Below are 15,040 nucleotides of genomic sequence, written 5' to 3'. Positions count from 1 at the left end.
TCCTTCTTGATAGCCTCAAAACAGAGAATCGAATAACAATCTCCTTCCCAATAGCCTCAAAACGGAGAATCGAATAGCAATTTTTTTTTTAATTGCTCAATCAAGCGAACAAAATGATTATGTCCTTTAAATGTAGAATAATTGTTCATATAAGATATTGCGTACTATTGTTATGTATGTATTAATATTATAAAGCTATGTAGTTAGTTAAAAAGTGAAATACTTGTATTTTTTTAAATATACATAATAAATAATTAAAAAAAATAAAAATATAGTATTAAAATGAAACACAGCTAACTTCCAAAAAATGAATAAATAAAATAAAACAATGTGGTTACAACTGGATCCGCCACTTATTTGCTGCAAAATAGCAACAAAATTACGTAACTTTTGTTACAAAATACCACCGCTTTGATGAAAAATAACAACACCATTCCCTAAAATTTCAGGCCCACATTCGTTACACATTAATCAAATGTCAGACCGTACCTGTGCGTGTAAGCAGAGTGGACAGCAGAATCCGTGCTGGAGTTGGACACGATCTTGTGGTGGCGGTTCAGCAGCGGAGAGTTGCTGGGGGTGCTGTGCAGGGAGTAGCCGCCCAGCAGCTTGTCCACCAGCAGGGGCAGCTCCGGTTTTATATCTGCAACATCGGACAAAGGTTGTGTACTCTTTCCTTTGTCAAATGCTCATAAATATTAGTATTAGTTTTGTGGTGGTACACCACTACGCCAATCTCCAAAGTACCACGCCGTCATAGAAACATTCTAGAAAGTTCATCCGTTGTCTAGGTTTGTTGGCAATATCTGCCATAACATTTTTATGCATTTATATAGTCCATCATTGAGGATACTTTTTCAACTTTTTGACACCAACAGTACATAAATCAAATGAGTGATTATAAAAATTCATAAAGTTTAATAAGACAATTTTTTTTTGTAACATATCTGTAAAGTGATTCTTCATATCGCACCTCCGGTGCTAAACTGTCACTTATGCAAGTTTTGTCAAAATTGATCTGAGTATGAGAAAAAATAACTAATGTACCTCTTTACTTGGTGTGTCATCGTCGCTTGTGTAGTGCGTATAATTTCCGCGTGAGGGCAGTTATGTCGTTATGGTTTTGGTGCAAATCTGACCTCCACTGGGAGAAACAACGTTTGATTGGTTAGTTGCGCGCGGCACCCCGCACGAATAGCAGTCTCCTGGAGCTACAACGCCACTAAGGTAATTGTGACAATTCATTTTTATGATTTTGGAGCAATAACAACACTTAAGTTTGTTGTGACATTTTTTTCTTGAAATAATAAAGATACTTGTGTACGTAGTGACATTGTTTCCCCAATCCTTATGTTTTATGGTATAAAGTTTTCGTTCGATTAACAATTGTGACAATGTTACATGACAGGTTCAAGTTAAATCAGGAAGAAAAAAATTTAAGTAGACTTGAAAAAGACAGGGATATGAAAAAGTGTCATGAACCTGACACCAACACAATTGTTTTCATCTATGACTTACAAGCAGTGTTACCCTGTCCTGTTGGCATATCAAGCTCTTTTTACTACAAATTGAGACTAAATTGTTATAATTTAACAATGTCTAATGCAAAAAAGAAAGAAACAACCTGTTATTTTTAGCACGAAGGCTTGGGCAATAGAGGAGCCATAGAAATAGGATCATGTGTGTATAAATACCTGGAGCAGATTGCACTTGAAAGTCATGGCTGCGATATAATTATTTACTCGGACAATTGCTGTGGCCAACAAAAGAACAGGTTTGTGTTTGCGATGTACTATTATGCAGTCAGTAAGTTTGACATTAATTCCATTCAACATAACTTTTTGATTCGAGGTCATACGCAAAACGAAGGCGACGTAGCGCATTCGGTTATTGAAAAAGCTGTAACAAGAGCAAAAAATGCTGGATCTATTAATGTACCCGACCAATACATGTCACTGATTCGTGGGGCGAAGAAGACTGGTAAACCATTTGTGGTAAAAGAAATGATTTACGATGATTTCTTTGATTTGAAGTCACTTGAGGAAAACATGAAGTTCAATATAGCAAAAAATTTAAACGGAGATGTAATCAAAACTGGTGATATTAAATGCATTAAATTCACAAAGAATTGTGAAAATTACCAATATCGAACAACTTACAAAACTGAAAACTGGGAGGAAGCAAAAGCTATAATTCAACCAAGAGGAAAAAATTTACGCGGAAGTAGAGGCAACGCCCAAAGAATACATGAAATTCCCTTCAAGCAAGCATATACTTCAAAAATACCAATTACAGAACGCAAAAAGCGTGATTTATTGCAATTAGTGGAGGCAAATATCATACCAAGATACAATGAAAGTTTCTACAATGATCTCATTTCATTTTTTGTACTTCTAACATTCTATAGAGTCACATTTCCACTTGCAAGGAAAACAAGTTTATTGAAACCGCAGTGTTAAAGACTCCCTGATTTTCCTGGGAATGTGACAATAAATTAAAGGTTTTTAATTTTTTAAGAGTACCCAATTAGTACAAAATTAATGCTAAAATTCCGTAATTATAGTATTTAAATAGGTACAATACGTGACCAATGACTGATTTAATATGAAACGTCGCTGAAAACCGTTTGTAAAATGGTAAGAAGACTAAGATTAAAAAGTCTAATTAATAGTAAAGTTCTATATGTAGAATTAAGAAAGTTTGTTATACTGCTTTGATTTTTTAATTAATAAAACTTTAGAAAAGTATGATATTGTGTTTTGATTGTTATGACATAACTGCATGGTAAATTGTTTTCTAGTGGCATAACGTCACTTCTGGGAGGGTTGTAAATTTAAAATGTTTATATTTTTTTATTACAAAGTTGTGAGACGTTTGCTTTTACTTTGATATGAAGTTTAATGTTGTAGTTTAAATAATTACCAGTTCATTTTTTAGACAAGAAGAACTATACATCATAATAGGATGTCGAATTTTCAAACGCTTCTCCTGAAAAATTACATTTTTTGCATAAGTGACAGTTTAGCACCGGAGGTGCGATATGTTGTGTCTGTATGTTGCTTCTGTGAAATGCTTTGTAAATGTTTTCTTCATACATTGTGTCTGCACATTGGGTTGGGTTGATTATTTTTAATTTTTATTTTTTTTACTCTTCTATTTGAAAACTACCAATTGGCGATCCCTTAATGAGTTTAATAACTCATGGGAATACAACATCGTTTGTTGTATGTTTAAAAAAAAAAAAAAAAAAAAAAAAACAACCAAAATGTTTGAGAAGGTTCTTCACTTTATAAAAGCGACAGCGTGAAGGAACTCGATAGTCAGTCACAAATTAGCAGTCCCCGAGTCATCAATCAGCAATCCACTGTCACACGGACCTACCACCTACGCCCGGCTCTGCACGGATTTTCATGGACTCTTCGGGATCATATCAGCGCCCTGGCCCCGGACATCATTCGTAGCCAGCGCTGACCTCACACGGCTAGACCCTGCGACCACTTCGCCGGTCTGCGCCTCGGCCCCGCGCCATCATCTATCACACCTTCGGCTACCCTGGTCACACTGGAGTACCCGGAAGACTCCATGTCTTCACCAGTGCTGAACGCATCCACGAGTCCGGTCACCCCGATGTCAACACACTGACACCGCTTCGACCACTCCACTGCAGTCATCGCCGCGTACACCTGGCATCATCATCATCATCGTCCGTAGTCATCTTACAGCTGAGCAATTCTACTGACTCAGAATAAACGCTGTGTCACAAAAAATATCATCCTTTATTGTCTTGCTACCTGATCCCCAAAGTTTCAACCAATAAGGCACTTTCGGAAGATATTTCTCCTAGTCCGATACGGACTCATAAAAGTCATGCTATCTCATTTTGTTTTATGGTAAGATATAACATATGTTAGAAATTGAAAACACCACACTTTGTATTGACAGTTCACTTAAGAGAAATACATTACAAAATATCAGAGGCTACAGGGGCTAACTAAATAAGATAAAACTAGTTCTTTGGACGCGAGGTCTATAGTTAACAGAACTACTTGTTAGTTATTATGTGGGTATAACTGACCAGGTGTGACAGTGAGCTGCTGGTGCTGTTCACGTTTGCACGCGTACGCTTGCGCGTCGGCCGCCATCTTGTTGGACAGCGACTGGGGGATGATGTTGACGGGCATGTTCTTGATGCTCTGCTCGGGCCGAGCGTCCCCCTGCTCCCCGGAGGTGGGAGGGGGCGGCGCCGGCTTGGGGGGCGGCAGGGGGGAGGGGGGACTGCGCACGTCCGTCAGGTCGCTGGCCAGGACCGACATCTGGAAATAAAACATAAAAAGTGCCTTTAGCATAATGACCCGGTTTTGCAATGATATTGAGTTGGCGAAATAGTAGACACGTTTTTCTTATTTCAGTGTCGAAATTGAAACCAGCCATTACAGCCATAAACGCATCAAGCACAACTAATTACTTTACCTACAGAGACACTACCCCCGTGGCTCTATCCTGCAGACTTTCTTTTGGGTATGCTCGGAATGAACCATTTAAGGGTCAGAGGCGATAAACACATTTCTTCAAACTGATTCGTGGATGGTTTTAAAACTCAGCTATGTGGAGAACATTCATTTCTATCTTGCCAAAAGGTTATCTCCATCACCGACAGAATAGACTATTCTATCTCCTGGCCTGAAGGACTAAATTGCCAATGGTCATGCCGGTGGGGAGAGCAATCGTGCTGTTAATCAAAATCAATTCAGATATCGACATATTTACCATCAATGAAGCTAGCTTTAAAGGACAAGCTCGTAACTACTAGTATAGTTGATATCCTCTGTCTATATTTATGTGATTTTCCTTTACAAATGTATTTAAAATTGCACTATAATGAAAAAATTTGTAACGTTTTTGAAACATTGAACTGAATTGAATTACGGTGGCAATTGAAGTCAACAAAAACCGAATTAATATTAATAGATAAGATGTCGCTAAGGTAAATAGTTCTTGGTATCCGGTACTCGACGGATCCTCCAAAATTTGACACCGAAAACGACATTAATTTAATCCCTTAGGCTTGTTCAGTTTTGCGAACAAACAGCTATTACTCGTAGAATTAATTTGTTTGTTTTGGTAACATCTCGCATGGTCTCAAATTTTTATCTCCCTTACTGTCATGGTGTTAGAAAGAGAAAACACCACACATTATATTCAAATCCAGATGTTAACCACAGAAACGATAAAAATGTTTACCTCTATGAAACCAAATGTTCCAACAGCAATTTAAGATTTTTGAAATTTTGTATAAATTTTTTGTTAATCATTTTTATATGAAATGACAAAAACAAGTGAGGTGAAAATAATGTTTATACAAGATACATTTGTCTAGTACAATGTGTTTTTTTTTGTCAGTAGGTATGTTAAGTTCAGTGTTTAGATGAAAATAAAGGTGGGTCATTTTTAAAACCTTTTATGTTAGATTTAAAAATCTGAATTTGAATATAAGAAATATAATCTTATTTGAATGCTTTTAATTTTTTTATGTGGGTAGGCAAAACATTGGAATCTCTGTTAGATGAACTTTAAAATCCGATTTTGAAAAAATGAAACGTGTGTTGAAGTTGGTGACTTTTATCTGAACTGCGACAATATATCCTACCGACATTACTTCCTTGTGAAAATGTTTCATCTTTGTGGATGGAGTCTTTTTCAGAAAAGGAAGGAAAAGAACTCGGATATCGAAAACACCCATTTTAAAGGAAGGGAGAAACACAGAAGCCGGCTAATCATTCTGCAGGTATCCAAGGGCTCTGGACTGAGGTAGATTCAGACTGACCCTGTTCATGCTGTGGCTCCGCTGATGGTGCTGCAGCGTGGGCCGGTGGAACTTGAGGTTGAGGGCGTCCTGGTCGCGCAGGCTCTGGAAGGAGACGGAACTCTGGCGGCTGGAGGGGCCCAGGGTGCCCTGCTCCCGCTCGCAGATCCCACTGTCTCGGGGGCTAAAATTACAACACAACGCGTTAACTTAACCATTCAGATTTTTTATGTAATGTTTCGTCCCAGCCCTTCGAGGGCATGGATCACAGACCGTCGTCCCTGCAGAAAAACTGGCTTCTCCTTTATCCTCTGGACATGGTGTATGGATCACGAGTCGCGCCTCACCCTTACGAGGTGCTCTTGGTTGTCGTGAGGTCTGCAAGAGCTATACCACCTTCCTTGCGCTCCTCTCCCGTCTGACACTCGATTACATCTTTAGGGTCTTCGGCTGCTCACAGACTATATATCAGCTTATCTCTTTCTTTGGGGCAAAATCGGACGGTCACGGCGAGCGTGAGCGGTTGTCGAACCTCACCTGTGGACCAACCGATGTCTGATTGCACCTGTGAGGGACTGCCGACTCGGAGAATCTGATTCCACTTGTACATACTTGTTTTGCGTTTATCTGATGTGTAAAAACTAACAATGTCCCATATACAATATTAACACTTATACTAACCTGAGCATCTTGCATAGTGCTAACTAACCCCTCATGCAGGGACATTTGAGGTCTAGAATCGTTGTATACCTAGAGTCTTTTATCAATATAAAAAATTAGAGTCCTGCTGTGTACCCTGAAGGAGTAACCATCTGTTACTTATACCGGGGTGGGAAAGTGGTGGGAGCCTCAAATGTCATTCAGATAGTGTTAAGCTATGAGGGAGGTCTCCCTTGTGGATCTCATTGGATGGGAATCTCAACGAACTGGACAACGGGCACTATTTCTTCCTACTGAAATCTTTAAAACCTCCGAGTAGTGAAACAGGGAATATTGCGGTAATTTTCATATAAATGGTGAAATCCCCAGACTAACCAATGAGATTGTCTATTTATTTATTTACTAGCTGTACCCCGCCACGCATTGATGTGGCTCAGTCTCGCTGTGCAGACAGAGATAGTGTTGGGTATTATCAGCACCTTGGCTTCTTAGCGCCTTGGCAAGTTGGCGCCCGGAGCGGAATGTTCTATTTGCGCCCGCACAGGGCGCCTGTTTGCCATAAGTCAATATGATTTAAAAAATATATATTTTGCCATTAAGTTAGTGATAGAAATTGTTCAGGTTCTTGGAAATTTGTTGCTTCACTACCGGTTAACCATAAATTATGTTCAATTTATTATTATTACTAGCTGTACTCTGCCACCTATTGCTGTGGCCCAGTCCTATCTGTGCAGATTGTTTTTCAAGAAATCATGTTTTTACCCGTCACGGGTGACATTTATATAACAAAGGTATATAAATACACACACATATCCGAATGCAACGTTGTGTCAAAATTTCAAAGCGATCGGTAAAGAACTTTTATAGATTTAAGATTTTGAACAAACGGACATTAAAATTTTTATTTATTAATGTTCTCCATAAAACGGTTATGCGCCAATATATTACGGAGAACTTCACAAATTTGAGGTACATGTATAAGTGGTCATGGGGGAAGTTTTACTATTTTGTGACATAAGTCAAAAGATAGTTGCTGAACTGTCTGTAAATGACGTTTAAATGTCGATAGTCAGTGCAGAATCGTTGAGCAGTTGATTCGCCCCAATGTCGCCTGTTCTAAGGAATCAATTATGAATTTTTAAAGTAGCTATATATATGAAGTTTTTTTGACGTTAACCTTTCCTTATCTGTGGTGTGTATTTACTACACATTGCTTCTAATAACTTTAATAACTCTATAAACATAATAAATTCTGGGTTCAAAATTTTTGGTATTCCTCCGTTACACATTTATGCCCTGAATTAAAAAATAAAATTTTACGTTGTTTTCAAATTCAATTAAAAATCAGAGATTTTTGTTAATAATCGGGAACAAATAGACCAATACACCAATACAATCAAACGTGTGATACTGCCACGCGAAGAGTGTGCGAGGAAATGACACGCTATTGATGTCCCGCATTAGTTCGCTACGCGGGAACATGAGAAATCCACACGTTCGCAGTTGTATTTTGATTTAGACCATCGATACCTACGACCGCACAGCTGTGTGTATGCCAGCCGCCAGCCACCAGCCCAGGCGCCAGTCGTTCGGACGCGGACCGTCGTTAGATATGGACCCCTTGCACGTTTTTTTAGCATCTGCCGATGGTTTTTTCATGTTTTCAGCAATTAAATTACAATTATTTTAACTTTTGATATAAAATATAATAAAAATAAGCGATTAGCAATGAATATTCGTATTTTTCCGATATTAAATCGCTTATTTTGAGATGTGTATTGACTACACAGCACCGGAACGCGTGGATTTTTTTAACACAGGAAGGGAAAGGTTAAAAATGTCGATGGTCAATGCAGTTGTCGCTCCCAGTTGATTGGTCCTCGCTTTCGGAGTATAAAAAAGTGCATGTGATCTCCCACGAGTATACTTGTAAGGTTAGTTTTAAGTTAACCTTTTTCAATACAAGTGGATTGTACAACATTTGCAAATGAATCATATAATGTCATGGTACTTACAAGCACTGCCATTCAAATTATGAATTCTCTCTCGTGTGACGTCACACAACACAATTGTATATGTTTTACCCAAGTTCATTTTGAATGAAATATCTGTATGAATGGCTTATTTCAATGCTCGTAACTTGGCCATTTTTGGAGACACCGATAAACAAATTTTACTGTCGTTAGAAACGCTTTAAATATAATACGATTTCTTCAAAATTAGGAGAAAACCTCATTTACCATACTAATTTCTGTTGTCGGTGCATGGGCGCGTGATTTGAATTTGTATTCCTGCGTAGTGTGTAATAGTATTCAAGTTCAATGAACTTTTAATTTTCAAAATTGGAACTGATAAGTATAAATCATATCAGACAAGTGATAAAGTAGTAGGTAACCAAATTATTTTATTTTCATAATTCTTTATTTGAAATGACCGATGCTTAGATGAGTGATTTTTTGTTTCAGAGACAATCCGCGTGGTTTCGTGAACTAAGACATACTTAAACAGGCCGTTCATATAACTATTTCATTCGTACACACATATTCTTTGAATGGCTTTCTTTATCATTAGCGGCTCTAGATTCGTTCGATTAGTGTGAAAATAATGTGTCTTGTATTTTTTTAATGACAATTGATTCAAGTTTATTAACATTCTTTAAATTTCTTCTTTTGAAAGGCATCGATCCGAAGGCAAATATATATATATATTTTAAGTGCTTCAACTTTACAAAACCTACAATTATAATATCCCATGATTTTTCTACGGGTCTACGCTTTTTTAAAATAAATTACAATAAAAATAAAAAATCATAAGGACTTTGGGGAATTTGTTTTACATCGTGGAATATTCCCGGGAGTACATCATTACCTCTGAGAATATCCGGTGTCATGCTGGCGCTCCTGCGAGGAGTCCACCATCATTTCCGAGTCGGAGAGCTCCCCCTCCCAGGACATGGGGCGCTCCCGGCTGTCCAGGGGCGAGGGCTCCCTCAGGATCTCGTTGGAGGGGGTCATCGAGCTGGATGACGGGCGCTTCTTCTTCGTTCTCATGTTCACCTGGAATTTCGAATGTCGGGCATTAATTAATGTTGAAAGCCATAGCAGAAAATCCTCAGAATACATTCGACTGCCGGTCTAAACTATTCGTAACTTATTACTAATTATCTTGATGAGTTTTGCTCAAATATCGATAGTGGTAAGACGGTAAACAGTAACGTTTCCCCAGATGAGTTAAATGAACGCTGTCTATTTTTTTTTATAGAGCGGCGACTTTTACATATAGTTCCCGTGAGCACTTAGCCCATTGTGCTATCTCCAGAGTTACCTCATTCCTTTAACAGTAATCCGGTCCCTTTAATAAAGTTCACCAGGGTTGTCATTGGATATGTGACTATGTCTTGTGGTTCCACAATGTGTATTCCCAGGTCTCATCTCTTCTCTCCAATCCCCCTTGGTTCCCTGAAGGCCTCACAAGGGAAGATAGCCTCATCTCTCCTCTCCATTCCCCTTTGGTTCCGTGTAGGCCTCGCAAGGGAAGAGTTCGCGGAGGTGGGCTCATCTCTACTCTCCACTCGTCTTTGGTTCCCCGAAGGCCCAATGGGGGAAGAGTCCACTCCCCGTTGGTTCCCTGAAGGCCCCACGATGGAAGAGGGTTTCGTCCTAACTTACACTCGTCTGACATTGTAGATCTCCATCCCATTTGAATTTCGTAATCAAGGTGACAGACAGTTATGAATTGGAAATTTAAGGCCCGATTGGCCAAATATTCGGATAATAAAACACGTCCACAAGACATTTCTTGTGTTGTTCTTTATTCCATGCCCTACATCTTTATGCATATTTTCAAAATAATAATGAACGTGATCCATGATACTAAGGACGGGTTGTTTCGGAGTATTTGAACAATTCATCAAATTTCAACGTTCATTTCTGGGATCTGTGAAAGTCCAATTCAAGTTCTGTTATTATATCATTATAGGCTAGTTGCTTGACAGAACTGAAATAAAAACAGAACTTGAAAATGAACGTTGAAATTTGATGAATTGTTCAAATACTCCGAAACAACCCGTCCTAAGTGATATAAAAATACAAATATTTTCATTATTAGAATGCTTGTGAATGAAAATGAGCATTTAGTCAAAGAGGCTGCATTTATGAAATCAAAAGTAGAATCTACAATGTTATCAATGCAAACAATTCTGATTTTGTCGTCTATACAATTTTCAAAGCATAAAGGTAAAAATTGCAGCACGGATGATAACATTAGAACAATTTATTTACCTATCGGTAATTTCGATTCTAATAAAAAAAATTCACCGGTGTGCGATCGGCGTTCGACTCGCTAAAAAAAAACACAAATGAATTTATAAGCTGAAGTAAATATGGATTATTCTTGCATCAATACTGCAAATTTAACCATAGTTAATAGAAACAAAGGGAGATATGGCATGGAAGCATGCCGACTGTCGCCGAGCTACGAACAAACTTCTCAAAAACCGAAAAGCGGTTATGCAATGAAAGTTTTACATTTTTTTGTGCCAGTAGAATTGAAGATGCCACTGTGCATAGAAGGGATTTGATGTACATAGTATGGGTGACATTTTGACGACCGCTCGTCGGCGTGGTTACATATTAATAATAGTACATTGCCCATGGCTTTTGTTTCTATTATCTGCGGGTTGGTTGGACGGTAGTAATGTGTACCTGGTAGTGATGCTGCGAGAAGTCAATGCTGGAGACCTCCGCATCGTTGGAGTCTTCGTCCAGCCCCGATGGCTGGCGCTCCTGCGAAGGGACGCTGATCCTCACGCCCTGGGAGCTGTATGAGAACTGGCCTGGAATGCAAAAGGACGCTTTACTTTAATCTACTGTCTATGATTAATTAGCCTTGTCCACCGATACACAGTAAAGCTATCGTTTGAGCCAGTTCCCAATTGATGAAATCAATAAATTGTGACTGTAATAATATTTGAAGCCGTTTCATCAACGTTCAAATGAAAATTGTTCGCACTGGGTAACTCAGGACAGTGGCAATCAACCCACTTTAACTCTTTGCACGCGGCCGTATCAACTGTTGTCACGGCAAAAAGTCTATACTCACACGCGGCTGTATCAACAGTTGATACGGAAACTTTGACGGCCGATATTCCAACGCTCTTTCGTCATAAATGTATTTCTTGCTCACTTGGACATTCGTAGAACTATCACGATGCTGACATCTACAAGAATTTCTCAAAAATAAAATTGTATTTCATAAAAAAAGATCGATAATCAAGTGCGCCTCTTCGCGCCTTTTAGTCCTTTAGTTTACATTTTTGTCAACGGATGGCGTTAGTACTAGTATGTCATTCACAACTTTTCATAACTAAAAATGATAGTGATCATGGTGTCCCACTTGTGTCTATCACCGCAGTGGCCTAAGTACACACACGCCGAGAGTGGTTTATTTATGACGCGGAGTGAATGGCGGGACCACATTCAAAAGATACGGTAAGTCTTTGTATGAAATTTTATGTTTTTGTTTTTATAAACATCTAAGAGTGTTGACACACGAGGATTTGTTTTCATATTGTGGAGAATAATCTGTTCTGTCTATATAGTCCAATAAATCATGCCAGAATGCTATAATTTGACATTTAATTGCGTGCATAGGTATTTGAAAATATGTACCGCGTACGGGTATAGATAAAACGGAGCAAATTAACGCGTTCAAAAGGTTAACCAAAACTTCCTAGATCACAAGACCGGGACACTCATTCAAAGCAGCCTAGTAACTTGTATGGGATTTTACAAAAAGTTCCGTTTTAATTTTTTTTTCAATTTATTCTTTTTTATTAAAATTCTTGAAATGTTTTACATAATTTAAAAAACTAAATAAAAATACACTATTCGAAGATTCTCGTACAAGTTAGGAGGCTGATTTGATTCAGTTTCCCGGCCTTGTGATCTAGGAGGTTTTGCTTTAACACACTCTTGAAAAGTGATGAAAAAAACTAGGTTAAATAGGTAACTTAAGGCTGCGTATATACCGCAAACGGCACGAAACGCCGCTTGCGGTTGCTTCGTTACTTTCCTATAATACGTGGCTCGGCACGCGCTTATGTTCTCAAACGTATAGGCAGCATAAGGTTAGGTTTATAGGCCTTTTTTCATCACTTTTAAATAATTTATATCAGTTTCCAGTGTGTTGAATTGCCTAACTGTCCTTAGTTACCGTGGGGAAGCGTTTGCACATGCCTAGCTCATTTATCGCAAGACTCTCAGAGTCCGGACAAAGCTATTGAAGTCTCTGCGAAGGGTTTGAATCCATATTGAGGTTAAAACTTGAATATCAGCCATTTTCAACCTCGACAATTTCTTGACCTTTTCTTAAAAAGGATGTTTTGGAATTAGTTAATAATAATAATTAATTAATACATCCATATGAGAGGATTCCACCAGTCTAATCGACACACAAATCAACCTGAGCTTGGGTTGTCTCTGAATGAGATTATCCCTCATACAGAGATCAAGTATGACAATGCCAGCCTTGTAGTATCTGATATTCAAACACTTTACGTGACTCAAAGCCAGTGGAGTGATACAACAGTATTTGTAGAATACTAGCAATAGCTACGTTTTTTAATGTGAGAATCCTCACAAGATTCCCAACTGCTTCCATCTGGAGCCAGTAAGACCATTGGGGTATGTTGTGAGGCTAGAGGTAGTAGGAAGAAGAAGCAGAAGAAGAAGAGGAAGGTGGGGAAGTACCTGGCTATTCAGATCTAGTAATCGAGCACGACTAAGGCCATTTCAAGCAACGTTTCGATTCTGAATGGCAGTCTTTACAGGGTGATACTGAAAGCATCTACCACTCTGCAACATGCAGCAAATATACTTTACATATAAAGTTTATTTAAATGAATAAATTGTGAAATAACACAAACTAATTGAATAAAATTTTGCGAAATAACTAGAGATGTGCTTTATTTCAAATAAATCCATTTCAAATGGAAATGCAAAATGGGTATTTTGCATTTTAAATGTTTTTCTAAAAACCATTTTGCATTTTAAATGCTTTTCTCAATGCATTTTCCATTTTAAATGCTTTTTTGCAACATCCTTCCTACTATCTCCACTCATCTTTTTTTCATAAGCCCCAAATATCAGTCGGTCCTCAACCTCGCTATGAGAGATAATTTACATTTGTCAAGTTGCTCCCTGGTAGGAGCCCTGGCAATTGAGTGATATCATTACAAAAAATACTGAATACGTTGGCAACATTTGTCCCGCGCGATTTTTTTGTGGTTTCATAATCTGTAGTCGTGGTGTTTTTGGATTTACCATCATGTAATATGTTTATTCTACATTGATGTCCATTATTAAATGACAAAATTGTTTAAAAATTCTATAATTATTTTAATTGTTTGACCTGAGAAACCATTTTGCATTTTCAATGCATTTTGAAAATAGGTATTTTGCATTTTGCATTTGAAATGTTTTATTAAAAACCATTTTGCATTTTCAAATGGAAAAGTTTTGACCCATTTCCATTTTGCATTTCAAATGGTTTTGGGTACCCATTTTGCACATCTCTGGAAATAACACAAATTAATGTGCAGTGTATAGAGCTAGGTTTTACAAATTTTGAATGCATTTCAATATTGTCCATGAAAAGTCTTAAGTATAACGTTGACATTGTAGATGCCTGTCAATTATTTAAAATATAATTTTCAATATTATATCCGGCTTTGAGATATTTACAAAATATTAGCCATCTTCTAAGGGTTAATAAAAGGACTCTCGTCTCGAATATGGTGTACTAGGATGCGACCCCAAATCACATGAAGCAACTACCTACAATTTAAAAGGGTATTACAAAGACAAACCTCTCATAAAGACGCCACAGTCTTTTGCTGTACCAAACATTCAAAATATCTACGCTAAGAATGTTATCAAAAAGTATCTAGTAGAGTGGTGAATGATCATCTATACAAAGCGCTTCAGACGTGAACGACTCGTCGCTAGCGTACGGGGATAGCCGCCGATACGCAACATCCGCGTAGATCACACTAAACTGGCTTTAACTAACGTTAAAAAGAAATTCAATATCTGAAAGAAGGGTAAATGCAGGTAACTCCATTAATGGAGGACTAAACGCAGTTGGCGCTAACAAAAAATTGTCCAAAGAAGCGAAGTTAGCAGTCCAAAATGGAGTGCTGGCACCTACCCTAATGTATGGAAGTGAGGCATGGAACTGGCAGAGGAAGGATGAAAGTAGATTGAATGCTGTTGAAATGAGATCCCTGAGGCGTATGTGTGGTAAAACCATGTATGATCGTGTGAGGAATGTGGAGATCTGCAAAGAGTGCAAGGCTGATGTAAGCGTAATGAGTAAGATTAAGAAAGGAACGCTTAGATGGTTTGGGCATGTAGAGCGAATGAGCGAAGATAGGAGTGTAGGGAGGATATATGATGCAAATGCGAATGGTATCAGAAGTCGGGGACGCCCGAGGAAGACATGGCACGATCAAGTGAATCAGATACTTGAGTCAGAATAATAGAAGAGTATGTGTGAATGAGGCAAGGAGCATGTGGT

At 38.2% G+C, this 15,040-nt stretch overlaps 1 protein-coding gene across 1 annotated transcript in view; it reads right to left on the bottom strand.

The window, feature by feature from the left end:
* Positions 1-15,040, bottom strand: part of Hr39 (Nuclear hormone receptor FTZ-F1 beta) — a 30,793-nt gene that overhangs the window by 15,345 nt on the left and 408 nt on the right. Inside the window, exons 2-8 of the mRNA XM_089643409.1 lie at positions 11,167-11,297; positions 9,332-9,519; positions 6,341-6,444; positions 6,157-6,253; positions 5,825-5,987; positions 4,076-4,313; positions 490-643 (exon numbers count right to left, since the gene is read on the bottom strand). Of these exons, the coding sequence (XP_089499535.1) occupies positions 490-643; positions 4,076-4,313; positions 5,825-5,987; positions 6,157-6,253; positions 6,341-6,444; positions 9,332-9,519; positions 11,167-11,297 (1,075 nt within the window). The remainder of the gene's footprint in view (positions 1-489; positions 644-4,075; positions 4,314-5,824; positions 5,988-6,156; positions 6,254-6,340; positions 6,445-9,331; positions 9,520-11,166; positions 11,298-15,040) is intronic.

The sequence above is a fragment of the Hesperophylax consimilis genome, chromosome 19 (assembly GCF_061612785.1).
Source record: "Hesperophylax consimilis isolate HC1 chromosome 19, BYU_Hcon_1.0, whole genome shotgun sequence".
NCBI lineage: Eukaryota > Metazoa > Arthropoda > Insecta > Trichoptera > Limnephilidae > Hesperophylax > Hesperophylax consimilis.
This window is presented reverse-complemented; position numbering and strand designations above follow the sequence as displayed.